Genomic DNA, 26813 nt, shown 5'->3' with positions numbered 1-26813 from the left:
TAAATTATTTTTCATATTTTCTCTGTTTTTCCTTAAGAGTCATGGCTTTGATACTACCAACATTTTCATCTTCAAGGCTTTTAAGGAGCCTACTCTGTGTTAGTGTAGTCGCTTTACCTGCTTGCTGGTTCTTGTTTGCGAATAATAAAGGTTTGTCAAACTTCATTTTCAATTTTATTCGCTTAAACTTGTGTGATCAATGTGGAAACTTTTGTTGCAGTTACAGTGAATGTGACAAAGGGTGAATCAAGTATTGAGTTAATAGCAGAAAACCCTGCGGTCTGCGAAGAAATGAAGATTAGCCGATCGGATTTTCCTAGTGACTTTGTGTTTGGAGTTGGTTCTTCTGCTCCCCAGGTACATGTTTCTTGAATGATGACATATATGAGCTTACTTATTTATTTATTTATTTTTTAATAGAGTCTTTCTATGATAGGACCTCATACCAGCAGTGCACGTTTCTGGTCGTTTTTAATACAAATCTGATTGCTAAAAATAAAGACCTATTGGTAGTTCATTTTTTTCAAGACGTATCGTAGAAATCTCATTTTTATAGTGGTGAAACTACTTATTGCATATCGATGCATGTAAATACGTAACTTGCATTGGAACTTTGCAGACTGAAGGATCAGCCAAAGAAGGAGGGAAAGGACCAACCGTTTGGGATTACCATGCTAAAAGATTTTCAGGTTTAGATAATAGAAATGACCCTTTTCTTTATTTACCAAAAATAATGACAAACCCTTTTGTATTCAAGTAAATGGAAAACTTGCTTACCAGTTTGTTATTTGCTCTATGTTGCAGATAGAGTGGTAGATAGTAGCAAGTTCCCTATAGCAATCGATTCATATAAGCGATATAAGGCGAGTAGAAGAAGTGTTTAGTCAGACATGATCCAAGTATTTTTTTTTTCCTTTATAAGAATTTAACTTGTTTGTCAAATTTTTGTAGGAGGATGTGAAACTTGTGAAGGATCTTGGAGTTGACTCTTACAGATTTTCCATCTCCTGGAGCAGGATTTTTCCAAGTAAGAAGTTTTTCATCCAACAAAATGTTCTCAAGTCTAGATTAATTCCCCTTATTCAATATATATACATATATATATATGTGTGTGTATATATATATATGTTTGTCTATAACAATCATGTTGAGATATTCAAATATATGTAGATGGATCCAAACGTGGTGGAATAAATCAAGAGGGTGTTGATCACTATAACCGTCTGATAGACGAAGTGATCAGAAATGGTAAAAAGCTATCAAATCTTGAATCCTTTACTTTTTATTTTCCACATATGCAATTACCTTCTTTTTTTTTTTTGAACTGGTTACCTTAACATTTCTAAAAGCTGTGAATTGTGATGTAGGCCTCAAGCCTTTTGTAACGCTTCTGCACTTCGACTTGCCACTAGCTCTGCAAGACAAGTATGGTGGCTACTTAAACATCTCTTTTGTGTAAGCACTTTCTTATAGCTTCTATGTTACATATGTCCGTGGGTAGGTTTCAGTGTTGGCCCCCAAACTATGCTTCTTGTACTGTTTTAGCCCTCAAATTCAAAACGTTACAAATCGCACTCCGATCTATTAAAACGTCCCAGATTTGACCCTTCTGTCACAAAATCGTCTAAAATGGAGTCAACTACATGATCCTCACTTGCTTGGTTAATGAAGTGTATTTTAGACAAATCACACAGAATAAAAAATTTAACCCTCGCATGCCTCGTTTTCCAACGAGAACGTGTAGAGAGTGCACACACTTTTTTCTTTCTTCATTTTTTAATTTTTAAATTTATGTAAGTATGATGTGTTTAAAGTGCCCTTTAAGGTACCCTTCATTGACCAGGCATGTGAAGATCACATGGTTGATTTTGCCGAGTTTTTTAAGGACATTGTGATGGAAAGGCAAACGTGGGACTTTTTGATAGATTGGGTGTATTCGTAACATTTTAATATTCGGGAGCCAAAATTAGTATTAACCACATATCCGTACTATATCAAGAAATTGGATGCCATTGTAACTTTGTTTTTTTTTTTTGGTCTTCTACAGGCATGATTTCAAGGACTATAGTGAGCTATGTTTTAGAACATTTGGAGACAGGGTTAAGAATTGGGTTACCATAAATGAGCCTGCAGTTTCTGCACTATTTGGGCATGAAATTGGGTTAGCACCACCAGGGAGGTGCTCACTACCAAACCTGTTATGCCCATTAGGTGGTAATTCATCAACAGAACCTTACATTGTAGCTCATAACCTTATTATTGCTCATGCTGAGGTGGTTAGGCTCTATAGGAATAAATTTCAGGTAAAAGGAAACCTCATTCTATCTACTAATTTTCTTTGGTCTCTCCCAAAACTTATTAGAATATAGCTGTAAGGTTGGCCCTGTCTAGAGCCCATCACTATTGGCCTAATCCCGGTTCGGGCTAGCCAGTCAATAGTTTAGACCCAAAATAAATTTTTAAGTTAGGACGGGCCGGCCCAAAGTCTTTTTTTTTAATTTTTTTAAATTACTCGTAAAATTTTTAGGTCGGTCCCGCCTAACGTTGACTTGTCGGGCTTTAAGATCGGCCTGGGCTTTCCCCCTCCTTTTGAAAACCATCTTTGGGCCGGGTCAGGCGGCTTGAACATTCACTTTTATATCACAAGTTGGCGGAGTTTAATTTTTCTCTCTTTTTGTGTTTTTTTTTTTCTTTTTTAAAGAAAAAGCAAGGTGGGGAGATTGGAATTTCTCTAAATACAAAATACTATGAGCCAATTTCAGAATCATTGGCAGATAAAGCTGCAGCAGAGAGACTTATGGACTTCCAGTTGGGATGGTTAGTCCTTGACCAAATTCAGAAACTTCAGATTTTTTAGAACTAATGGTGACTTTTCTATACTTGTTCCAAAAAAAATAGGAGTTTTGAATTTTAAATATGAATAACTAGGTTTGTGGAACCATTTGTCTATGGAGATTATCCGAAAAGTATGAGAGATATGGTGAAAGAGAGGCTACCTATTTTCTCGAAAAAACAGAAAATGATGCTCAAAGGAAGTTGTGATTTTTTTGGATTAAATTATTATACTTCAGCTTATGCTCAAAATATGCTATCTTCTCATTCTCAAGTGTTGTACCATGGTGTAGATTCTTTAGCAAAGGAAGTAGGTAAGGTCCACATAATACTTCAATGTTACGACAACTTTGAATATATCATGTAATAAATTATTATTCTGATAGTTTCTTGCCACTAATGTTCTAACTATTGCAGGGAAAGATGGAAGGCATCTTGATCCCTTGGTTAGAAAATCCTAAACCCCACTTAGTACTATGATTATTAGAATTTTCTCAAAATAATTAAGGGAAGATTTTATCATTTTTGTAGTAAAAGTATAGAAATCCTAATGATTGTTTGAATTGCAGGACATGCCAATCTATCCAGAACAGCTACAGAAACTTCTGGAGTTTGTGAAGCAAAATTATCAAAGTCCAAAAATCTACATCACTGAAAATGGTTGTGGCAAATTTACTTATGCTTCAATTATACGCACCTGCACACCCACACACACACATATAATTCGTACATATGATATATATATATATGGCCTATTTGATTCACGTGTTCAAGTAAGTGATTTTGATTCTTTATTCAAATTTTGTGTGAGAACTCATTAGCGAGAACTTTTTGTATTCAAATTTTTGTTGTGAGAGAGTGGAATCAGAATCATGGGTTCAAAACCTAAAACCTAAAACCAAACGGAGCCATAGTTACTGAGGGATATATATAATCTACACCATAAATGTTGCTATTTTTCTTTGTAGGAGCTAGTGAGGCAAGAGATGATAAACGTGGACTTGGTGAAGCACTAAAAGATCCACATAGAATAAGCTTTGTTCTTCGACACTTGCATTTTGTCCACAAAGCCATTAAGTAAGTCATGATCAACCTAGTTTAGCAGCATTATCAAAATAATTACTTCCCAAGTTGTTACAATTTTGTATTTGACATATTTCGATCCCATTTCCAACACATTGTTGCAGGAATGGCGTGAACATCAAAGGGTACTTCTATTGGGCCGCATTCGACGACTTCGAATGGGGTTTGGGCTTCAGATTGAGATTTGGATTCTACTACATTGATTTCAATGACAAGCTCAAGCGCATTCCTAAACTTTCTGCCAAGTGGTTCAAAAGTTTCCTCAAAGCTTACAATACCACCTCATAATAATAATACTAAATAATATGTGAGCCTTGTACAAAATGGTGCTTTTACATGATAGAAAATACATAGCAAAGACAATCCTGAGCGCATCCCAAGAGGGTTTTTTCATGAACAAACTGCTGATATATATAGGCTGTGTTTGGCTATGCAGAAATTTATGTATTCAAATATTTTCACTTTAGTAATGTGGGTGTTTACTTGAATATTTGCTCCATAGCTTTCTTTCACACAATACTACTTCTAGCATTTGACTGACATTGAGTCGCAAGGTGGTGGAGTTCATCACAGTTAACACTTTCAAATTCACTGGATCACATTGTTGCTTGACCACATCCGTCCAGCCCGGTAAACGCCGAGTGGACCGAACCATATAATAGTGGTGAGGTCGATAATGAAATGAGGACCGCGTTTTAATCAGTGATTTTTTTTCCTCTTGAGCGCCGGCTCATTTGAATTTATTGATGGATACGGTTGTTTTTTTTTCCAAACACGGCCTTTATGAGTCTAATTATAGGTTTCATCTAAAATTTAACATAAACCATTCATGCATGAGACATTTGATTAAGAGACTGATTCTAAGGAATCAAAAGAATTCATGGAATTTATTCTCATTATTTTTAACGAAGTAAATCAAATTAGTAAGGAAAATGCTTCTTAATTAGCCTGACAACTCAAAAAATACAACATAAACGTTTGTTACTTTGCTTTTTTTCTTTTTCTTTTTGTTGCTTAATGACATTTCAACAGTTTGGACTTTGAGATAAATGTGGATATTAATTATTGGTGTCAGTTTTAACTTCAAAAATAAAAAATGCTGGCATCATTTTTACCCTACAAGAAAAAAAAAAAATCTTGTCGTCAGTTTTATTTTGTTTTTTCACATCTATAAAGTAACACCATGAAAAAGATCTCTGCCGTTTATTCCCCTTTTCGTTGATAAAAATAAGAAAATATGTTATCAAACTAATTCCTAAATACAGTGCAACAGCAAATAGCTGGAAAATGACACAGACAGATACTCAAACCCAACCAAGTAGCAGATCATATTAATTTATCTATTTTAATTTGATTTTTCTCATTGTAGGCGGCCAATATTCCAGGAAATTGGATGGTTGCAGAATTTCTGGATTCCTCAAAAAAGAAATTGTGGTTGGTGAATTCGTGTAATGATTCGAATCATGGTTCGTGGTTCGCTACAATATTTTCTCTCATAAAAAATACACATAAATCGAAAATAATTCTGAATCATGATTCTAAATTTATAAACCAAACGTCCACAAAATGTTTGAAATGACATATCAAATATCACATAAAAGATAAATAGTCGATTGTTAAAAAAATAAAAAGAGAATAAATCTTAAAAAATAATATTGATAAAACATCTATAATACTAGTTCTTTTTTCATGAATTTTACGAAATTAAACTAAAGATGTAAGTACTAGAATTAGGTTTTTTTTTTTTTTTAAACGAAAGCAAACTAGATATGTTCAGTTTTTTGAGGTGTGAAGATATAACTAGTTAAGTGTAAAGCTAATTAGTTAAATGATACTAATAATAAGGAGCCTTAACTTAAGGGACGCCTTAGACAGTTTGCCTTAATGGCCTTACTCTTTGAGCCGTCATTTGCTGTAATGATAATATTCTTGTTACTTTGTTTATAACCAGCCTCTATATATATATATATATATATGTATTAGAAACAAATTACCATGAACGTTAATTATCATCTGTACAGAAGAAAATTACCACAAACATTAATTATACATGGCATCTCCAGTTTTTCTGCGCAGCGTTCTTGGGATTTGTGTCATTGCTCTTCTCATTTACTGCTTCTTAACAGAAGGTTAATTTCCATGATCATCTTTTAATATATTTACGTAATTACACCATGCATGCATATTGTTTCATTATCAATAGCTTTTTTTTTTTTTTTTTGCTAATATATATATATATATATATTTTGACAGGTCTTGAAGGTGGAGATTTGAATATTAAGAGATGCGATTTCCCAAGTGATTTTGTATTTGGAACCGCAACTTCTGCCCAGCAAGTATGTGTGATTATACATACATATATATATATATATATATGTATATATATGTACGTGTGTGTGTGTGTTTGTTTCGAACAAAATTCTCTAATCTCATTCGCATCTAATCAATGTATTCATATACCATTTTATATCCTACATTTGTAATATGACAAAATTGTATGTAGCAAACTGTATAATTTATAATTGTAGATAATGTGGTATGAATCGAATAGTTAAAAACAAATTATAAGGACAGAAAAATTCAACAAAAATTTGAATTATCTATTTATATATCTACTTGTATTAAGTTTATAAACTTAAAGTAAATATCACAAATTGCAGATAGAAGGAGCAGGGAAAGAAGGTGGAAGGGGACCAAGTATTTGGGACACCTTTGCTGCAGTCCCGGGTTTGTACACAACCCCTTAATGATCTCTAATATATTGCATTAACTAGATTTAAAATTAATTCTAATCAACTTTTATTTCCCTTGAACATTTTCAGGTCACGTTAAGGATGGAAGCAACAGTTTAGTAGCAATTGATTCATATCACCGATTTAAGGTCCTAAAACAAAGCACAAGAATAATTTTATAGCGGCACCAGCGATGTTGGGCACCACCTACTAATAGAATGTAGGTTCCGCAATATGGGATCCATAGGTGGAAACTCACCTTCTGTTAACGGTCGTGCTAATTAACATCGATAGTGTCCCTAAGCATTTTTTAGACACAAAAGTTACTTATTGTATTCCTTTCGAGAAAAGTAAAAAATTTACCCTTAAGAGTGCAAGGGTCTGGATTTTTACCCCTTATTATTGATTAATACCCGTTTACTAGTATAGTTATCAGACTGAAAAGGTTATTAATCAAGAATAAAATGTAGAAATTCTGACCTATGCACTTTTAAGGGGTATTTGTCTCCTTTTAGTTGCCGTTTCCACGGTATGACTTAAAAGTATATCTTTGATCTTATAGGAAGATATAAAGCTCATGAAGGACCTTGGAGTTGATAGTTACAGGTTTTCCATTTCCTGGCCAAGGATTTTACCTAGTAAGTTTTACAAACTAGTTTTACTGATATTTTGCACCAATATTCCAATATGAAAGGGAAAAGGAATTTGTGATATGGGCATTTTATTTTGTACTGAATTTGGAAAATTGAACAATTGAACTTATGTTCAGATGGCACGATAAGCGGAGGAATAAATCAAGAGGGTATTGATTTCTACAACAATGTGATCGATGAATTAGTGGCAAATGGTAAGATTAAGCCGAATTTTTCGCAATAATATTTAGTCATGTTTCAAAAAAAAAAAAATCATTAAGTAAACTCTTATAATTAACAATTTGGAGCTCTATCTAGGTATCAAACCATTTGTGACCATGTTACATTTTGACACACCACAAGCGCTTGAAGACAAGTATGGAAGCTTCTTGAATCGCTCAATTGTGTGAGTCTCAATGTTATTTGTTCCATTTCTTATGCATGATCTTATTCCTTTATGAATAATTATCGATGGCTAATTAAAATTGCAGGGATGATTTCAAGGACTACAGTGAACTTTTGTTCAAAACTTATGGAGACAGAGTTAAATACTGGATTACAGTCAATGAACCATTTGTTGTGGCACTTGGATATGATTTAGGGAAAGGCGCGCCGGGGAGATGTTCGTTGCCACCGCCTTTTGGTCCATGTGCAGCCGGGAACTCGTCCACCGAACCTTACATTGTTGGCCATCACTTTCTCCTTGCCCATGCTACGGCTGCTAGGCTCTACAAAGATAATTTTCAAGTAAGATTTAGAAGTTTCTTTTAAGCAGATCAATATGGATTTGGTAAAATCACACTCGTGTTAGATATATTCAAGAGATAAAATGTTGTTCATTTTGAAGGCTCAACAAGGTGGACAAATTGGACTTGCAGTTGTTGGAGAGTTTATGGAGCCTTATAGTGACTCACCAGATGATATAGCAGCCGCAGAAAGATATTTAGATTTCCTCTTTGGATGGTCAGTGTCTAATCTTACACATCTTCATTCTTGTCTAACATTTCAACATTTGTCACTTTTCGGTTAGGGAGATGCGACTTTCGATTACGATCAGTTTGTATATTAAAAATGACAACTCATTTGTCACCGGTTATCGTTAATACTTCAGTGCCTCGAAAGATCTTTTGCGAACGAGAAATCTGATTATAATCTATTTTCGTGCTAAACTAGGCATCTGGAGCCATTGGTGTTTGGAGATTATCCAAGAACCATGAGAGAGTATGTGAAGGAGAGACTGCCTACTTTGACTGAAGAAGAAAAGAATTTGGTAAAGGGTGCTTTTGATTTCATTGGAATCAACTATTACACATCAAGATTTGCTTTTAAGACGGATCCAGTCCAACCACCCCATTATCTTGGAGACTCCTTAGTGAAGATCACAAGTATGAACATACCAATATTATATACATACATACATACATACATACATACATACATATATATATATAAGCTAATTAAAAGTATCATTCTCTAATAATGGTTTTATGATTGTTTCAGCTACAAAAGATGGAGTCCCAATTGGTCCAAAGGTAAGTGATTCATAGTATGCATTTAGCAAATTTACCTTGAAAAAAGTTTGTACTTTTTTTAATACTTAACTTTCAGGTATGATTTGACTAAAAATTGTTGTTTTATGAATTACAGTCTGAGGGAAGTGGATATGTCTACAGTTATCCTCAAGGGCTACAGAAACTTTTGGAGTTCATGAAGTCAAAGTACAACAATCCCACTATTTACATTACTGAAAATGGTCAGAACTATCTTCTAAGCTTGAAAATTTAACAAAATATGTAACAACACCAACATTTCAATTAATTAATTTAATGAATTGATTAATATTCCTTTCCTTATTTTATTTTATTTTTGCAGGATTTCCCGAGGCGGATGTGGCGAATCGCAGCCTCGATGAAGCGCTTAATGATCAAGCTAAGATCAACTTCATTCGTGAGCATTTATACTACATCAGGCAGGCAATGAAGTAAGTTATTGGATCTTGTAGAGAAGAAAAACTAGGAGTTACTATTTGCTTATGCTTTAATGGTGGCAAAATTTTCTTTTGCAGTAATGGTGTGAAGGTGAAAGGTTACTTCTACTGGTCTCTATTCGACAATTTCGAATGGGGAAGCGGCTACACCGTCCGATTCGGGTTATATTTCATCGATTATAACGATAACTACAAGCGTATTCCCAAATTTTCTGCTAAATGGCTTCCTGCTTTCCTCAAAGGAGAGTCTCCTTCAATCAAGTGAAAAATAAAAAATAAAAAAAAATAAAAAACTTTTTTTTTTTCCATAGAGGATTAGAATACTGTTGTACTAGCAATGAGTATCATACTATGTTTTTTCTTTTAAACTGAATCATCTTGTACAGTTTTTTTGTTTAAAAAAAAAAAACGAAGAAAAAGAAATAAATTGCCAAGATAAATTGAGTAATTTTCATTTGGCATGAAATTTCGTTACGTGACATGTTACATGTGATGTAAATGACTTGAACTCTATCCTTATTTGTCAACAATAAGCTCAAAATGATATACAAAAGAAAATATGAAAGAAAAGTACTAATTGGTGTAAAGGGTTCTAAGTTGAAGTGCTTAGAAAAAGCTTATGTGGTGTTTACACATGCACTCAGGGACAGGATAGGCAATTACATCCCTGTCTATCCTAAAATTCCTAAGCTCAGGCTGGCCCTGGGACTTGCTGTGCAGCTCCCTCATGATGGTGCTGAACTCCGCGTCCGAAACGGAGGCATCCTCGAAGAAAGGCAGCATCGCTCGCTTGTTCGGCTTTATATACTTTCTGTGGCCAACATAGGCACGGTGACCCTGCAGACATCGGTCAGCAAATCCATCCCGCGTTTTTATCAGAATCTATCAGTTTGGAAACTAGGTTGGAAAAAACAAAGAATAGCATCACTTGTGCTTTTTAACTATTTATTTATTACCTGCAAGGCGCGTCCCATGTTTCCGCCATGCGAAGGCACAAAGACGTCGCTGCTGAGCGAGACAATGTAGTCGATAGCGGCCAAAGCAGAGGACTTGTTGGCGAAGGGAGAGAGTTCACCATCCCGCGCAAGCATCTCCTTTGTCACTAAATTTGGGAACTCTGCAATGAGTGGTTGCAGGGCCTTGCTGCCACCAAATGGCTCTCCACCGGCGTTGTATATCCGTGTAGTTCGTGGTGCGCCTAGAGCCTTCAAGAGCCTACAGATTGGCACCAAAAAGACTCTTCTCTAAACCAAAAGTATACTAAATATAACCAATAACAATCATTTATCAACTGTCACCAACGATAAAATCAAACCTTAGAATTGTTTTTTTGTTTTTGTTTTTTATTTGTAATTAGAAAACCAATTTTTAAGGAAACATAATTTTCTTTTTGCTTGGGGACACTAGATCTTAGACAAAACACTTGTGACATGGTAACAAATAGAATTACTCATTCTTAAGTTACATCTGTTATGGCACTGGTTACTCACCTTGCCATTTCTAATGCATTAAGGGGGCATAATCCGGCAAGCCGCCGCTGAGCGTAGCTCATGTTTAAGGTTCCAGTAAGGAACTCGGGCTGAGATTCCCGAACCTTGGTTATGACGTCGTCGTACTCGGGGCCTAGACCGGTGAGGCAACCGGTTCTGACCCACACATCCTTCTCTAGCCGGAGATGGAGGGCAATGTAGGGACCTTCAATCCACATTCTCTTTGCCAGTTGATTCCCGAGCTCGTGAATTGGGGCTGCAAATCTTAGTGCATGAAAAGCTACCTGAAAAAATGTGAACAAGAATACAAAGAAAAGATAAACACACATGAACATAAAGTTATACATATTATGATACTATTCTAAGTGGTGTCATTGATTTTTTTTTATTTTTTTTTTTATACCTTACCTTACATTTAAGCTTCTGTAAATCAGAAGGAAGATTCTTTGTGAGCTTAGAATCTAACCCTTTTAGTACAAGAAGTCCATCTCTACTGAGCTGCGTAACATGAACAAGGAAAGATGTGACATTTTTTAATTACAATATGGAGATTTTGCATATTAAGCACATAATTAGTGAAGATTCTCTAGTAATTACTTGATTGAAGAATCTGGCATGAATCCATTGTGGAGTAATGTCCTTAGGAATCTTGGAACGGATAGATTGTCTTCCGAACAAATGCGTCGAAGGAATCGTCGACACAACTCGAATATCAGCTTGTAAGGTCCTCTTGAAATGTTCAGCATCAAAAATGTCCGAAAATTCACTGCCAAAATTCAAAAGAAAATGAGTGTCTTTCACTTTTTCTTTTGTTGAAACAGAGTATACACATAAATTGTATTGAAAACAGAGTATTCTATGATCCTAAAAAACAAGAAAACCTTGGAAATTAAAGGGAAAAAAAATTGAAACAGAGTATACACATAAATTGTATTGAAAACAGAGTATTCTATGATTCTAAAAAACAAGAAAACCTTGGAAATTAAAGGGAAAAAAAATAAAAAAAAACTCTTCTATACCACTTACTTTCATTCAAAATCATCCTTCAAATTATATGAAAATGTGTGCATTTATTGTGTTGAAAAAGAGTATACACGTAATTAGTATTGAAAACAGAGTATTTATGACTCTAAATAACAAGAATATCTACGAAATTAAAGGAAAAATATAATAAAATAACTACTCTGTGCCGGATAATTTAATTCAAAATTACCCTTCAAATTATTTAAAAATGTGGACACTTCTTGCGTTGAAAAAGATTATGTACATGTATAATTAAGATGTTACTGTGTTTTACACAGTTCTTAACAATCAACATTTTCTTGCCAAACGACAAGAAATTGAAATCTCCATAGGAAAAAGAAAATGTGATAAAATCCAACAATTCAATTACATGGGAAAAAGAAAAAAGAAGACATTTATATGGAAAAAAAGAGTATTTCATAGCTAAAATCATGTTAAATTAAGTTCTTACACAAATTTTCAACCAAAAAGTATTAAAGAAACAACTAATACCTCTCATCTCCCCAAATGAGATTGACTTGTAAAATGGGGACAACCAAAGCAGCCTCAAGAATCCGGGCAATGACAACAGCATCAGCAATCTGGTTCCTCTGCTGGTTAAGTCCCCCGGCCGCCACAACCACCAGGAATCTCCTCCTCTCCTTGGAAATCCTCGCCGACGCTCTCCGGTACCCGATCCCGAACTCCAAGCACGGCCGGTACCCGTCCCCATCAGGCTGCCTCCAGAACTCCCTCTCCACCTCCGAAATATTCGCCCCCGTGTCGCCGTGCGCCGGAAGCGGCACCATCGCGCTGCGCGACAGCCTCGGCGCCTCCACGTCGTCGAGCGGCGAGGACGGAGGGAAGACGGAGCAAGGTGGGTGGTAGTGGTGAGAGTGGAGGAAAGTGAGAAGGGCGATTCCTAGAAGGAAAGTGAGGGAAAAGAGGAGGGAAATGGAGAAGAAGACGAGGAAGCTTGGCGGGTTTCTCGGGGTTTTCATGGGGGAGAAGAGGAATGAAGCAATGGGGAAAACCGGAAGGAAATGGAGGAATGGCGGTGATTGGTTTAACGTGATGAGGCAGTTCTTCATGTTTGAGTTTCTTGTTCTCGCCATGAGAAAACTACAATGGAGTTTTTTCTTCTTCTTGGTATTTTCTTGGATAAAGCGAGGAAAAAATAAAGAAGACGAAGAGGAAGAGAATTTGGAAAGAAAGCAAAAGCAAAGAAAGGAAAAGAAAGAAAAGCTTGATGAGGAATTACAATCCTCAGAAAAAGCTTAATAACACGCAGAGAGATTGGAATTTCAAAGGTTTTGGCGTACTTGAATGAGATGAATCTTGGTTTTGAGTACCAAATGACAGTTTTAACCTTGAGTTCTTTTGTTTTGACATATTGTAAAGGGAATTTGGATAGGAGTGTTTTGGTCATTTAGTGAATGAAATCCATGAAAAGCCAACGGTTTGTTAGTTTGAGTTTGTGGAAATTTCCCGGGAAATAAAGTAGGAAGCGGCTTGTTGCTAGCTTCACATGAATGGGCATTTTTACTATTATGTGCCGAAATTGCCCTTAAATTTAATTCCATCTATTTTTATTATCCGAGAAATATAATTTATGAAAAATTATTTAGAAAATGTTTAGAACTTCAATAAAAGAACTAAACTAACCTCAAGTGTCAATTATTATAATTTGATGGCCAACAAAACTATAATATTATGATGCATTCTACTTTTATGAGAAATATGATTGTATTATTCTTGATCTTGATTTGGGCTTTGGATATAGTTCAAAGTGGATCTTAAGTAAAATCTGAAATATACTTTTAATTAAATATTCAGCCCCTAATCATCCAACCAACCTCTTTGATTCATGATGTTACCTTTTTTTTTTTTTTCGATGCCCTTGTGGTCGATTTATCTGTGGATGTTGTGTCCTCTGTTTTGGTATGTTCTATCTAAGAAAAACCTCTCAATTTTTACTATATGAGCACTTCTTTTCAGCTCCATGTTAAGTAGTTGGTTGTTTAAATTGGCACAATCGCGCTTTGATCATGCCCATGTTCGGTCAATCCAATTAATCCGTTCATTTCACCGATTCGAGTTTAGAATTCGAGTTTAACTACAATAAAAAGCTCTCAGAAACAGTCGCATCTAACTTTTTTGCTACAGTAAAAAACTCTCATATAAAGTCACATCTCAATTCGAATTAAAATATCGAATCAACGAACTAAACGGACCCTAAATTTCTTAGCGTCAAAAGCCAGCCTATAATCTATTTATTTGTGAGTCGTGTCTTGAGTGTGCTCATGTTTTTATCCTATTTAGTAGCAAATTTACAATTAAAATAAGAAAAATAAGCACTACTCATGATAAAAACATTAAATCTTAATAAACTAAAATATATGATTAAAACATCCCATTAAAAAATTTACAAAGCAAAACCTAAAAAAGAGTGTTGTAACAACCTTAATAAAGAAAAAAATGTATATATAATATATATATAATAATAATAAAGTAAAAGAGTAAATTCAATACAATAAAAAGTAAATTAACTTATAATGTAGCTCGTTCTGCTTTTAACTTATCCATTATCATGCACGTGCTCGTATTTGGCCCTTCACATGTTGTATCCTTAACGTGTTTGTATTTAAAGAACGTATCAAGCTCGATTCATAAATATGTTCGGTTGGGCCCATTTCATACTTGTATCTAACGGTGTTGTGTCCTTTTTTTTTTTTAACATTAGGCTCGACCCATTTTCACGTTTTGGTGTTGAGCTGGCTTGGCATGAGACAAAAGGGTCCCACAAAGCAATTTTATAATTGAACAATGCTTTCATCGGCCGGTAGCCGACAATTTTTGTCAGTTCAGTCACCGACATTGTCGGTTATTGGAAAAATAAAAACTGAAACCGACCGAGAGAAACATAGGCCCGTTCACTTCGCTGATTCAAGTTTAGAATTTGAGTTTTTCTACAGTAAAAAGCTCTCACAAACAATCACATCTAACTTTTTTACTACAGTAAAAAGCTCTCACATAAAGTCACATCTCAACTCGAATCAGCGAAGTAAACGGGGCCATAAAAACCGATGGTTCAGTGGTCAAAAATCATTGGTTCGGTCACCAACGCAGCTTGGACGACGTTTATGGAGGGAGGACTAAGGAGAATGGCCGGCCACGGCGATTCGGTGAAGAAGAAGAGGAGAGGAGAGACGTTAGCGGCCCTGTGCCAACTCTGCAGTGGAAGGACGACCACAAGGAGGAGGAGGGACAACGAAGGGGGCTGTGGACGGCGGAGAGGAGCAGAGGAGCAGGGGCGAGGGCTGGAAGACGATGAGCAGTTGGGCGGTGGAGGGGTTTTTTTTTTTTTTTTCCTTCTGTTCTTTTTAATTTCGAATGGGAAGAGGCGGAATGGGAAAATGGAGGATAGGAAAGAAGCCCTAGTGGGCTAGGTTGGGCCTAGTCTTGAGTTGAGTGGGAAATATTTTTTTAATTTTTTTTTAAGTAAACCTGTGAGTCGGTTCGGGTAACCGGCTCCAAACACCTGAAACCACCAACCGAACTGAGCAATTATTCTTGGTTAGGTTAATAGACCGCTAGCCGTCCGTGCAGACGTGGCACCTGCTTCTTCGGTCGGTTGTTGTCGGTGTCGCTCGGTTATCGAGTTTTTTTACAACTCTACATTAGGGTATTAATAGATGCTGAGCATTAATAATATGTGAGTCTTGTAACATGAGACTCATAGATGAGACTCACTTTTTATTAGTATTTTTTTTAACACCGGTGGTGTTTAGTAGCATTTTTCTTTATGCGGATGTCTAGGATGAAGAAGTTTTTTTTTTAAAAAAAATGTTTTAAAACACATTTAGAACAAACGTGTAATAATAATAAAAAAAAAAGTAATGTACTTAAAAATACTCCCAAGGACATTTACAAGAGGGAACAAAGGGAAAAGAAAAAAGAAGAAAGAAAAAAACACATCTTGGATCACAACGAAGAGTTACACTGCATGAATGAAAAAGACAGATAATGGGTGGCCATGAAGATTAGAATATATTTTTATCATGAGAACCAAACGTCACCCTTTAATAGTATATGAGCATTATCCGATGATTCCAAAACGAGACTTATAAAAGTCTAATAAAGGTTATAAACAGAATATATTTACATGTTCCAACCAATGAAGTTGTTAGCTAGCTCTATCCCAATCGGAATCATTGTGGAAACTTGAAACTTAACCATTGCCCTTTTGAAAAATAGTCAGATGCTTAAGAGATTTTAAGATGGTAATCTCCAATAATCTATCAAAATTAAGACAGAAGACTTACAAAGAATCCACTTGATTTCTTGGGAATGTGATACTTGTTAAGCACCAATAGATTTTGGGAAGGTCACAGCCAATTACATACTTTTTTTATGAGAAGCAATCAGTTTCGTTTAGTTCGCTAATTCGAGTTGAGATGTGATTTTATGTGAGAGCTTTTTACTGTATCAAAAAAGTTAGATGTGATTGTTTCTGAGAGCTTTTTACTATAGTAACACTCGAATTCTAAACTCAAATCGGTTAAATGAACGGTGTTATAAAGTTAATCCCTTGATCGGTTTATAAACAACAATAACATTTTTATTTAGTTCATTAACTACAAAGTTTAATATGCCCTAAACTTGTTAAGAAGAATTTGTAGAGATACCTCACAAAATTAATTTTGTAAGACTAACTTAAAAATTACGATAATTTTATAGTAGAGAAGGATGGTTTAAAATTGTATCATACTAATAGGGTTCTTCCTTTCTTTCCTTTTTTTTTTTAACTTTAGATTAATTTTTAGAAAGTTGAATTTCTAACATACTATTTGTAAAATAATAGGGTTAATTTTCATACCAAAATGAGACAAGTAAATAACAAAAATTATAAACTTTAAGCTCTTATTTGCTTTATGGTTCGAGTTCGAATAATAATTGTCAATTTAAATTGAAAATATAATTCAAATTTCTCTTTTCCAACTTTAGACCACACCCATTTTTCTCTCTCAAACACCAATTAGATTCTTGATTCAAATTGAGAATGAGCTTGGTTGGTAAACTAGTGTAAGTGGTTTTAACTAACTCTTTGGTTCAAACCTGGAAAAAAAAAATTTTAAACCTTTGTTCAAAAAATTGATTTGATGTTCCCAACAGAAAAATCCTTATAAATCTAAGTTTATACCCCATTCATTTTCAAGTGGTTTGAAATAAAACTTGAACCATTTTTCTCATAATTTCCATTTCAAACCAAAAAAAAAGTTGAAACCTTCAACACATTTGGAACCTATTTACCAAACGGGCCCAAATTATTGTGATTCAAACCTTGAAATAAACAAGTTCTAAAAATGGTATACAACTTAATCAACACTAAATTTTTTTATAAATTATGAAAAATGCCCCAACAAAATCCCGTCGGATTTATACTACAGATATTGAAATTTTGTATTTGTGCCACACAAATAGTGCAATTAAACATAACACAACGTGAATCTGAACCACTCAAAATTGTGACATAAGCCCTAAAAACACACAAAAATTAGCATACTCACTAATTTTCTCAAATTTTTTTACAGAACTGTGAATTAGTATATTTTTAGAATACTTGAAGTAAATAACAGTAAAAGATTTTTTTACTTTGTAAATTTTTTATTGACTAAATTTACATGGTAAAACGATTTTTTTACCACTTATTTTTATTAACGACTGGATTTACGTGGTAGAAAGATTTTTTATCATGTAAATTTTTAATTTACTCCTTACTTCAAATAATTTAAAAATCTGTATTTACTTCAATATTATGTGAAAATTGTTGAACTTATTTTTAAAATACATGTGTCTAAATTTTTATCTCTTACTCTTGATTAGTTCTCTTTTGACTAATATAGTTATTTAACTAAAAATGATATGAATAAAAAATAAAAGAAAAAATCTAAATTCATACACTCTAAAGTGTATTTCATATTTGTCTCCTTTCCCTCTTCAATTATTTACTGAATAACTCCACTCTCCCAAATTTTTGTCTAGAGAAAATCTTGAGCTAGCCATAAAGTTACCATTTTGGGCATAAATTCGAAAGCACATATTCTTGTGTAATTTTAATAAATATTTTTTAAAAGTATATAGTCATTTAATTCATAATTTTTTTATTTAAATATTACACTAATAAAATTATATTTATTAAAAATAAAGAGTAAATATTCAAACTCATATATTTTTAAAGATAAATTCTCTAATTTTTCTCATATTATTTTATTTATTTCTTGATCTGTACTGCTCAAGTAAATCTCACGCGCAAAAAAAAAAAAAAAAAAAAAAAAAAAAGAAAAAAAAAAAAAAAAAAAAAAGTAAATCCCGTAAATAAATAAATGAAAACAAAATTCCCAGCAAAGACGTGAGAGAGAGTTGAGTCTTAGAAGAAGAAGGTGAGTGAGTCGAGAGAGAGTGTGAAGTGTGAAGGAGAAGACGAAGCTCGAAATCTCAGCCATGGCAAACGACCAAGCAAGCTCTGATGTGGTCTCCGATCTTATGGACTTCTTGAACTCCTCGCCTACTGCTTTCCACGCCGTCGGTAATTTTCCTTTCCTCACTTTAACTTGATCCTTCCGTTTGTTTCCCGAGAAAATCAACAAAACAAGTCTCATTTCATTTCCCTTCCCATAACCTGGTTGAAGTTTCATTATCTCTTATTGAATTTGTATTTCTCATTTCTATTTTATGTCTCCAATTGAATGGATTGCTTCCTTGTTTATTTCCTTTGGATTTCAAATTATGTATGTTTTTGTTTGTTTTCTCTTTGGATTGGAAATTTCTTTTCTTTTCTTTGTACTTTTTTTTTTTTTACATAATTCTGTGAATTTGGTTTTTCAGATGTGGCGAAGAAGCTTTTGCGAAGCGCAGGCTACGAGCAGGTCTCGGAGAGAGAGGATTGGAAACTGGAAGCAGGGAAAAAATATTTCTTCACGAGGAATCACTCCACTATTGTAGCTTTCGCCATTGGTAAAAGGTATAAATTCCTTTCATTTATTTTCCCGTTATTTTATAGATTTTTTTGTTTTTGGGTGTTGAACTGATAATAAAATTTTAAAAGAAAATGGAGGCAAAATCTTCAATTATATGGATGATCGGGTCCACTTGGCCAATTTTTTTTTTTTTTCAATTTAATAGTCTGAGTTGGCGCGAAGATGATGATTGTGTGCGTGAAGGTTTTGTCTTGATTAATTCTTTTCGGTTATCTTGGCACAAAAGAAAATCTGGGCAAGTCAGAAGGAATTTCATGAAACTAAGAATTTATTACTAAACTAAAACTCAAGTACTATGACAGTGTAATTGATCAGCATTGAAATTGATTATACAATTTACATGACCTTGTTTGCTAATGGTTTGGAGCTCATGTCTAGATATGTTGCGGGCAATGGATTCTACATAGTTGGTGCTCATACTGATAGTCCTTGTCTCAAACTTAAGCCTGTTACCAAGGTAATCCATTGTTCTAAATATTATGGATATTGATTTGATGGGAAAAGATTTGACTCTTTTCCTTGTTTTGGGATACGGTGCTTTGTGAAGGTAACTAAAGGTGGCTATTTGGAAGTTGGGGTCCAAACATATGGAGGTGGCTTGTGGCACACATGGTTTGATCGAGACTTGACGCTTGCGGGAAGGGTAATAATAATGGAAGAAAAAGATGGTATTGTTTCATATTTGCATAAACTTGTGAGAATCGAGGAGCCTATAATGCGGATCCCAACCCTGGCTATTCACTTGGACAGGTTGTCTTGTTATTCCATATACATCATTAGATATTTGGCTGTCAAGTCTTTGATAATTAATAAGGTTGAAACTGTTGTTGGTAGTCAGTAGTTTTTATTTAAGTAATACGATTCTCTTCTCTTACCCTTCAGAGAATTCTCTCTCTGAAAAGTTTGTTCATTTTTTTTAATACCTTGTACAGGGGGGTTAATGATGGTTTTAAGGTGAACACACAGACTCATCTTCTTCCTGTCTTGGCAACATCGATTAAGGTAAACTTGGAATTACACACGTTTATACATGTTGGCCAACTTTGAGTCGGTAGTTTTCATTTGTAGTTTCTCCTGGACAAAGAATATCAATACCCATATCCCGTTGATGATTATATTCTGACAGAAAAATAAATCAGAAACCATGATCTTAGCAGGGAAAGTCAATCCCAGAAGATGCTTAACTAACTTACGGTACCATATTTTCTAGGATCACAACTCATATATTCGAAAATTTGGGAATGGTTTGGATCTTTGGAGAAAATAATTTGATTGCACTGTGCAATTTTTTATTTTTATTTATTTATTGCGTTCTGTTCAACTGTAAATTCATATATTTCGCCTTTTTTTTTTGCCCTTGATTTAGTAGAACAGAGACTTCCTTTTAATTTAGTTGTCTTATTTTCAATTCAAAAAATGGCTTTTTGCAGGCGGAGCTCAACAAAGTTGTTGCAGAAAATGGTCAGGTTGAAAATGAAGCTCAGACCTATGGAAAGAAATCTAATGAAAAAACAACCTCTGACAATTCAAAGCACCACTCACTTTTATTGCAGGTTAACATCCTATGAATTGAGGAAGGGGCAGTTTACTCTTTTGGTTAGGTTTCTAATAATATGAATGGATTAGCAGGGATGAATGATAGATATGATTGAATTTTCTTGTTTATTGTGACAATAAATTGATGTTGTTGTTCTTTTTTTTCTTCTTCTAGCTTCTTGCAAGTCAGCTTGGATGTAAGCCAGATGATATTTGTGATTTGGAACTGCAAGCTTGTGATACTCAACCAAGTACAATAGCCGGTGCCCAAAAGGAATTCATATTTTCAGGACGGCTTGACAATCTGTGCATGTCATTTTGTTCTCTTAAGGTACAAGTTTGTAACTTTTATTGTATATCTACCTGCTTCGACATGCCTATAAAAATTCAGAGTTTGTGCTTCTTTACATCCTACAGTTCCTTGGCTAAGCAATGTGCCTTTTTTCTTTGTCAAAGTCAAAAAAAAAATAAATAAATAAAAATCTAGGCATGCAGGTCTAAGTTTTTACTTGGTGGATTCTAAATTTCAGATGCCTGTTTATTCAAGATACGAGTTGTATATAAATGAAGCATTAATGATGTATTGATTTATGAATTGATTTTTCACATCATAAATTTCATTTATTGGCCCAAAACCAAGATGTCCAGAGCTTGAATATAACTTAGACATAATTCACAGAGCACGTGTTTCTTGTATTTCTGTCTCAGATTTTTGTTATTTGATCTTTTCTCAGTCATTCTTTATATTGTATTTTCTTTCATGTCGTATTTTCAGGGATTAATAGATGCTACATCTTCTGAGAGCAGCCTTGAAGATGAGGCCGGTGTTAGAATGGTGGCTTTGTTTGATCACGAGGAGGTTGGATCTGACTCGGCCCAAGGTGCAGGGTCTCCTGCCATGTTAACTGCTCTATCACGAATTACAAATTCGTATACCTCAGATCCTAAGGTAGGAAACAGTTTATCTTCATTTTCTTAATATCCCATATTCAGCTCTTACCTGCACTTATATTTTTCCCCTGACCAAGGGAAACTAACTGAATAATGTTAAATTGATGGTTCACATATGTAATAAATTTGCAATTTCTTCTTCTTCTGCTAAGTAATGCATCGAGTTTTGCTGTCCATAAAGGCCACCAGTTGGGATTGTTGGATCAGAAGTCTGGCATAGCCATAATATCCTTGATATTTTCATCTTTATTGTTCTAAAATTGCAATTTTCTCTATCCAGATACTTGAGAAAGCTATACAGAAGAGTTTTCTTGTATCTGCTGACATGGCACACGCCCTGCACCCTAATTATATGGTATGTTTAATCTTTTTTTTTTTTTTTGTTTTTTGAAAAAAAAAATTGCTGCAAGCAGATAATTTTGTGCCACGTTGATATAAGCTTTCTTTGTAGGACAAACATGAAGAAAATCATCAGCCCAAGTTGCATGGAGGACTTGTTATAAAATCCAATGCAAATCAACGCTATGCGACCAATTCTGTCACTTCCTTTTTATTCAGGGAGATAGCGTCAAAGCATAAAATTCCCACCCAGGTCAGCCTTTTGCCTTTGTTTGATAACAGGGTTGCGAAAATCGTATGTCACATGTTTCTTATATTGTAAAACATCACCCTGTAAACGCACTCTTCTGTATGGCTTTTGGAATGTAAGGATTTTTGGCACATATCACTCATTTTCTGGCATGAGAATTGATTATTGAAATAGTTTTAACTCAATCAAAGCCTACTTGAAATGCAGGATTTCGTTGTTCGCAATGACATGCCTTGTGGTTCTACCATCGGTCCCATCCTTGCGAGTGGTGTGGGAATTCGAACGGTTGATGTTGGTGCACCACAGCTTTCAATGCATAGCATCCGAGAAATGTGCGCTGTTGATGACGTGAGGCACGCATATCAGCATTTCAAAGCCTATTTCCAAGAATTCTCCCATCTTGATTCCAAGATTATAGTGGATTAGTAGGTCTATTGCATCTCATTCGGCTGTTCCAGAAGTATCTTCTGGTTGCCCTTGTTAGGACCTCACTCATGAAACCGGTTCAAAACATAATTAGGGTAATAAGGACCGGAAAAAAAGTGGTGATGCTATGAAACGTACACCAATGTTGGGCTTGTGCGAAGTTTATGAATTGGCTTTGAGCTTATTTCATGCTTTACTTTTGGAGCAACTTAATTGATTTACATTCAAAATGCAAAAATCATGCTAATTTGACACATTTAACAATTTATCGTGGGCGGGGCATGTGGACAACCTCTTTACCTGGTTCCACTCCTTTATTATTCTAAAGGAAAGAATAATTTGTGCCGCAACTACTTCAATGTTTTTTTTACCCTTTCCTTTTTTGTTTGAATGTTTAGTTATCTGTGTGAAACTTGAGGAAGAATATGCTTGTTTAGGTACCACATATAGTATTTGAGCATTAAAAAGAGGTGGGCTTAGTTGCGCTCTATCAGCCTATTTGATAAGTGAGGTTGTTTCTTTTTTCTTTTTTTTTTTTTTTCTTTTTTTTGAGTTATTTGACCCACACGTTTAAAATTGCAAAACATTCATAGAAATATTGAGGGGTTTTTTTAGTTCACGCGTTTAAATTAGTAATTCTGATTCATTAACGGTAATTTGTTGAGAAAAAAATTTTAAATTCAAATTCTTTATAAGATAAAAAACACTATAACAAATCAAAATCATCTAGGATGACGTTTGATTTATGTATTTAAAATCATGATTCATAATCATTCTCATTTTATGTGTATTTTTTATGAAAGAAAATATTGTAGAAAATTATAAATCATGATTCAGAATCATGAACGAATATATGAAACAAACGTTAATCTAAGTATAGGAATTAAATGGAGTCTAAAATTGTAATTCCCAATGAGTACAAGCGTTAATTTTGTGTCATTGGGGACAAAGTAAACACAACCTCTATTCTTGGGGGGCTAAAATTGTAATTCACCCCTTAAAAAAATTTATTGTCAACTTTTCTTCCACCTGTTAATAAAAACAAAAAAAGAAATGAAATGCATGCCTTATCATCTGTAAGGTAGATGCTGTCGTTTATTAGTGACGTTTTCTACATAAACTTCCAATTAGAACCTTGTGGAAAGTGAAAGCCCGTGAAAGGCCAAACTTTGCCACCAACAAACCAAACAAACAAACAAACAATCAGTCATGGCTGCTTCGTCGTCCCTGACTCTCCCCAAGTTCCTCACTTCTCTACTCCCCTCATCATCATCGTCGTCCCCATCGCCGCCGCCACCTAGCTTCGTCTCTCTCCCCAAGAGCACCGCGTCCGTGCCGGCCACCACCTTGGGCCTTACATCTTGTATCGCCGCCGTTGCTTTCCCGTCGCTGGCGCACTCGAACACACTCTTCTTCAAGTCGGCTTACAACGTTCAGGTGATCGCCGAAGAGAACGAGCCCGAAGAGAGACTTCTGAATCGCTTCAGAAAGGAGGTCTTCAAGGCCGGCGTCTTGCGAGAGTGCCGGAGAAGGAGGTTCTTCGAGAACAGCCAGGACAAGCGCAAGAGGAAATCCAGAGAAGCTGCTCGGAGGAATCGCAAGAGGTTTCTAATTTCTCTTTCTTTATCTGTTTGTTTCCCGAGAAACTGGTAGAAATGTAAAAGAAAAAAAAAATGCAACTTTGCTAGTGCTTCTCTTTTGATATTATTTAGGTTTCCTAAATTCCTATAGATTATTTAATGGAAAATGAAAGGTAGTTTTTTTTTTTTTTTTTTTTTTTTTTTTTTTTTTTTTTTTTACATAGTGAGGAATGTAGTTGATGTTAGTAACATTGATTTGAGGATTTGGGGAAGATTCGCAAGTCATTTGGAAACATTGGAAGACGTAGGTTGTAAGACTTGATTATGGTTCTTTGAAGGATTTGAAAGTGGCAAAAATTATGATCCCTGAAAAAATTATAGTATTCGTAGTGGTCAAAGTTGAGATTTTTATGCTTGTAGGTTTAAATCACAATTCAACTTGTTTGTTAGCGAAATGGATAGAACGAGATTTTACCGGCTTAACTGAACGGAGGATTTTTGAATCCACCTAAAAAGAACTCCACAATGGGGAAAACCTCCAAATTGGAGAGAAATCTCAAACTCTAATTCAATTATCAAAATTCAAAATATTCAAATTCTTCTTAATACAATAGCTAAGTAGCTATTTATAGCTCACTTATAAAACGATAACAAAATATTAACTAAGATAAACGATATAATAATAACAAAATAAGACTAATTTGATAAGCTAGAATAAACGATAATAAAATATAAAAACGACTACTATAACTCAAATCTTCCTACATTATTTTTTCTCACAAAAATTTGAATCCCTATTCAAATTTTCTATTCAAACCTAGTTTCGTTGCCTATGAAACCCTGCCTTTGACTATAAGAGATTGTAAAAAATCTACATACAGAGAACCATCCTAGGTTCAGCAAACAGCCCAAACAATGGTGTGGACTGTGGGTTAAATTGTTGCATATGTCAATGGGCTCGAAATCATAGAATGGATCAACTTTTTGTTAATCTTCATCTAATTTTTTATTGTTTTTAATCATTTTTGGTGCTCTTGCTTTTCTTGTTATCACAAAGATTTCTTCTTGTTGCTCTTGATTTTTTAAACAAGTGATAGCAATGGCCTTTATGTTGATCTTTGTTAGTTTTTTGAGAGTTCGACTTGAACTAGGATTCTATCTCTGTACCTGCCTTTTTCTTCCCTCACTTGTGATACATATATATATATATATATATATATATGAGCTTTTCAAATTTCAACTATGCATACTTGAATTTTGGTACTATACATTTATACTTCCATGTTTGCATGCTCATTTTCTGTGCTGACGAAATCTGATTCGTGGCTGTAATCCTGAAAACCTTTATTTGACCCCTTTTATTGTTTGCTCAATGTCAGGCCTCCACAACCAAAAGCTCCAACTAAGGCCAAACAGGAAACTATTAATACGAAGAACGATGAGAAAGATGATAACTGGGATCACTTTGATGTAGACCTTCCATATTGAGTTGGGAATAAGGTAACCGAAAATCGATCCATTTTAAACCCCGCAAAATGAGTGCTTAGAGCTCCTAATCTCCGAAGTCTGAACTGTATAGTGCTAGCTGGGTTCGTTTTGCAGATGCAACAGAAATAGTGTCTTTCACCTTTGGGTTGGGACTTATGGGAAATATGATTCTTCCCACATTCAATTCCCATTATAGAGTTGTTTGCTTTTGAATCAAAGCCCTTACAGACAAGCAACTATTGGTTTTTTTTTTTTTTTGTACTTGGAACGTAGCTATTTTATAGGGACCCATTCTTTTTCAACTGCTTCCTAGGGACTCTAGTATGTTTTCGGCTAAAAACTTACTGCACGAGCTAAAACAAATTTGATTATATGGTCTTCAACTACAGTTTTATTCTCTTGTATGGCATCATCTTATGGAAAGAAAAATTGATGTTCCTTTAAATTCCTTTTCCTTTTATGTATTCAAGTTTTCTGATTAGTGTGGATGAGCAAACGGAACAGTATGCCGATCAGTTTAGAGGAAATCAAATCCTATGAACTACTGCTAAGAGGTGACCAGCTTTTGGAAAGGCATATTGAATGAAAAGCATAATAGGGGCTGCACATCAGTTTATTGAAGGCTCAACGTTTCTTTAGAGCAATTCTTAAAATGCAACTTGAATGGAACATTATAGGAGTAGAGAGATCAGCATATTTTATAGGAAGCTTCTAGAATGTCCTATAGAATAGTACTCTCTATGAAGTAGTTTCTAGGGACATCATTGTGAAGGAATGGTGGATATTTTCGCGGCACATTTTAACTCTCCAGAAAATGCATAGCTCTTGGTTACTTTGGTAGAAAGCTCTAGAGCCGCCATTATTAGGATAAATGACACATTGGGAGGGGCTCTTTGCCAAATGGGTCCTCTTTTGGAAGGAACCATTAAAACCAAGAATCCAAGCACTTGTACATTCTCTCATGAGCAATATAAAGTTCTTTCCTCAAAAATATTTGCCGTTGTTCTCTTGCATCCAAGTGATGTTAGGTTGACTTAGCATTAGCTGCATTCACTCGCCTTGAAAAAGAGTGACTGTGACACTAAACCGTAAACGAGAAACACAGGGTGCGTTTGGAATTCATTCCAAAACGTTTTTATTTTTTGTATGAAAATGAAAATGAAAATGAAAACGTTTTCATTTTCATTTTGGAATCATTTTTAAAAATGCGTTTGGTAATTTTATTCTAAAATTGTTTTCAGTTTAAAAAAAATTGAAATTGTATTTGGTGGTTTAATTTTTAAAAACATGTAATAATATTTAAAATAATAATATATTAAATAAATAATATTATTAAATATATTAAATAATAATATATTAAATAAACATTGTAGTTTCTGGAATCTCCAGAAGATGTGTGCATTTCTCAAGCAAGGTAGCACAAGAAAACCGCGAAAGAAGAAAAC

General features: G+C 34.6%; 5 protein-coding genes across 7 annotated transcripts; 4 read left to right on the top strand and 1 right to left on the bottom strand.

Annotated features, from left to right (window-relative positions):
- The first annotated feature begins 41 nt into the window (after positions 1–41).
- Positions 42–4203, top strand: LOC112092781 (beta-glucosidase 24-like). Its single transcript, XM_024169784.1, has 14 exons — positions 42–150; positions 221–357; positions 620–689; positions 805–863; positions 952–1027; positions 1171–1248; positions 1368–1455; positions 2048–2303; positions 2702–2817; positions 2929–3146; positions 3250–3278; positions 3402–3492; positions 3801–3909; positions 4020–4203. The coding sequence occupies exons 1-14, from the start codon at positions 42–44 to the stop codon at positions 4201–4203; spliced, it is 1620 nt and encodes a 539-aa protein (XP_024025552.1).
- Positions 4204–6188: 1985 nt separating this feature from the next.
- LOC21386248 (beta-glucosidase 24) lies at positions 6189–9531 on the top strand. The gene is made up of 13 exons (XM_024169790.1): positions 6189–6251; positions 6576–6642; positions 6738–6796; positions 7210–7285; positions 7417–7494; positions 7598–7685; positions 7771–8026; positions 8127–8242; positions 8453–8664; positions 8780–8811; positions 8927–9032; positions 9152–9260; positions 9345–9531. The coding sequence occupies exons 4-13, from the start codon at positions 7225–7227 to the stop codon at positions 9529–9531; spliced, it is 1245 nt and encodes a 414-aa protein (XP_024025558.1). The 5' UTR covers positions 6189–6251; positions 6576–6642; positions 6738–6796; positions 7210–7224.
- Positions 9532–9786: 255 nt separating this feature from the next.
- LOC21386247 (O-fucosyltransferase 37) lies at positions 9787–12931 on the bottom strand. The gene is made up of 6 exons (XM_010104586.2): positions 12272–12931; positions 11354–11522; positions 11165–11254; positions 10757–11040; positions 10223–10481; positions 9787–10103 (listed from the first exon to the last, which is right to left on the bottom strand). Exons 1-6 carry the CDS (start codon positions 12871–12873, stop codon positions 9873–9875), a joined length of 1635 nt encoding a protein of 544 aa, XP_010102888.2. The 5' UTR covers positions 12874–12931; the 3' UTR covers positions 9787–9872.
- A 5250-nt stretch (positions 12932–18181) lies between these two features.
- LOC21386245 (probable aspartyl aminopeptidase) lies at positions 18182–22643 on the top strand. Its single transcript, XM_024169783.1, has 11 exons — positions 18182–18347; positions 18647–18782; positions 19177–19255; positions 19346–19548; positions 19731–19800; positions 20229–20351; positions 20510–20665; positions 21110–21283; positions 21566–21640; positions 21737–21877; positions 22082–22643. The coding sequence occupies exons 1-11, from the start codon at positions 18263–18265 to the stop codon at positions 22298–22300; spliced, it is 1461 nt and encodes a 486-aa protein (XP_024025551.1). The 5' UTR covers positions 18182–18262; the 3' UTR covers positions 22301–22643.
- Positions 22644–23457: 814 nt separating this feature from the next.
- Positions 23458–26813, top strand: LOC21386244 (30S ribosomal protein S21, chloroplastic). Of its 3 annotated transcripts, none has more exons than XM_024169787.1 (3): positions 23458–23904; positions 25260–25380; positions 26742–26813. In XM_024169787.1, exons 1-2 carry the CDS (start codon positions 23510–23512, stop codon positions 25366–25368), a joined length of 504 nt encoding a protein of 167 aa, XP_024025555.1. In that variant the 5' UTR covers positions 23458–23509; the 3' UTR covers positions 25369–25380; positions 26742–26813. The 3 variants fall into 3 exon arrangements, with proteins under 3 accessions (XP_024025555.1, XP_024025556.1, XP_010102885.1); XM_024169788.1 differs by having other exon boundaries at positions 26758–26795; XM_010104583.2 differs by lacking the exon at positions 26742–26813 and having other exon boundaries at positions 25260–25746.

Source organism: Morus notabilis, unplaced genomic scaffold, assembly GCF_000414095.1.
Source record: "Morus notabilis unplaced genomic scaffold, ASM41409v2 Scaffold4893, whole genome shotgun sequence".
In the NCBI taxonomy this organism is placed as follows: Eukaryota; Viridiplantae; Streptophyta; class Magnoliopsida; order Rosales; family Moraceae; genus Morus; species Morus notabilis.
Note: the sequence above shows the minus strand (reverse complement) of the source record. Positions and strands in the feature narration are given on the sequence as shown.

Excerpts from the sequence above, each read along its gene's own strand:
- LOC112092781 (XM_024169784.1), top strand. The coding sequence starts at position 42 with ATGGCTTTGATACTACCAACATTTTCATCTTCAAGGCTTTTAAGGAGC. Across the intron at positions 1,028-1,170 it reads CTGGAGCAGGATTTTTCCAA|ATGGATCCAAACGTGGTGGA; the intron begins GTAAGAAGTTTT and ends AAATATATGTAG. Across the intron at positions 3,279-3,401 it reads GAAGGCATCTTGATCCCTTG|GACATGCCAATCTATCCAGA; the intron begins GTTAGAAAATCC and ends TTTGAATTGCAG.
- LOC21386248 (XM_024169790.1), top strand. The coding sequence starts at position 7,225 with ATGAAGGACCTTGGAGTTGATAGTTACAGGTTTTCCATTTCCTGGCCA. Across the intron at positions 7,495-7,597 it reads CGATGAATTAGTGGCAAATG|GTATCAAACCATTTGTGACC; the intron begins GTAAGATTAAGC and ends AGCTCTATCTAG. Across the intron at positions 8,665-8,779 it reads CTCCTTAGTGAAGATCACAA|CTACAAAAGATGGAGTCCCA; the intron begins GTATGAACATAC and ends TGATTGTTTCAG.
- LOC21386247 (XM_010104586.2), bottom strand. The coding sequence starts at position 12,873 with ATGGCGAGAACAAGAAACTCAAACATGAAGAACTGCCTCATCACGTTA. Across the intron at positions 11,255-11,353 it reads ATGCCAGATTCTTCAATCAA|CTCAGTAGAGATGGACTTCT; the intron begins GTAATTACTAGA and ends CATGTTACGCAG. Across the intron at positions 10,482-10,756 it reads AATGCATTAGAAATGGCAAG|GCTCTTGAAGGCTCTAGGCG; the intron begins GTGAGTAACCAG and ends GCCAATCTGTAG.
- LOC21386245 (XM_024169783.1), top strand. The coding sequence starts at position 18,263 with ATGGCAAACGACCAAGCAAGCTCTGATGTGGTCTCCGATCTTATGGAC. Across the intron at positions 18,783-19,176 it reads GCTTTCGCCATTGGTAAAAG|ATATGTTGCGGGCAATGGAT; the intron begins GTATAAATTCCT and ends GCTCATGTCTAG. Across the intron at positions 19,549-19,730 it reads CTGGCTATTCACTTGGACAG|GGGGGTTAATGATGGTTTTA; the intron begins GTTGTCTTGTTA and ends TACCTTGTACAG.
- LOC21386244 (XM_024169787.1), top strand. The coding sequence starts at position 23,510 with ATGGCTGCTTCGTCGTCCCTGACTCTCCCCAAGTTCCTCACTTCTCTA. Across the intron at positions 23,905-25,259 it reads GCTCGGAGGAATCGCAAGAG|GCCTCCACAACCAAAAGCTC; the intron begins GTTTCTAATTTC and ends GCTCAATGTCAG.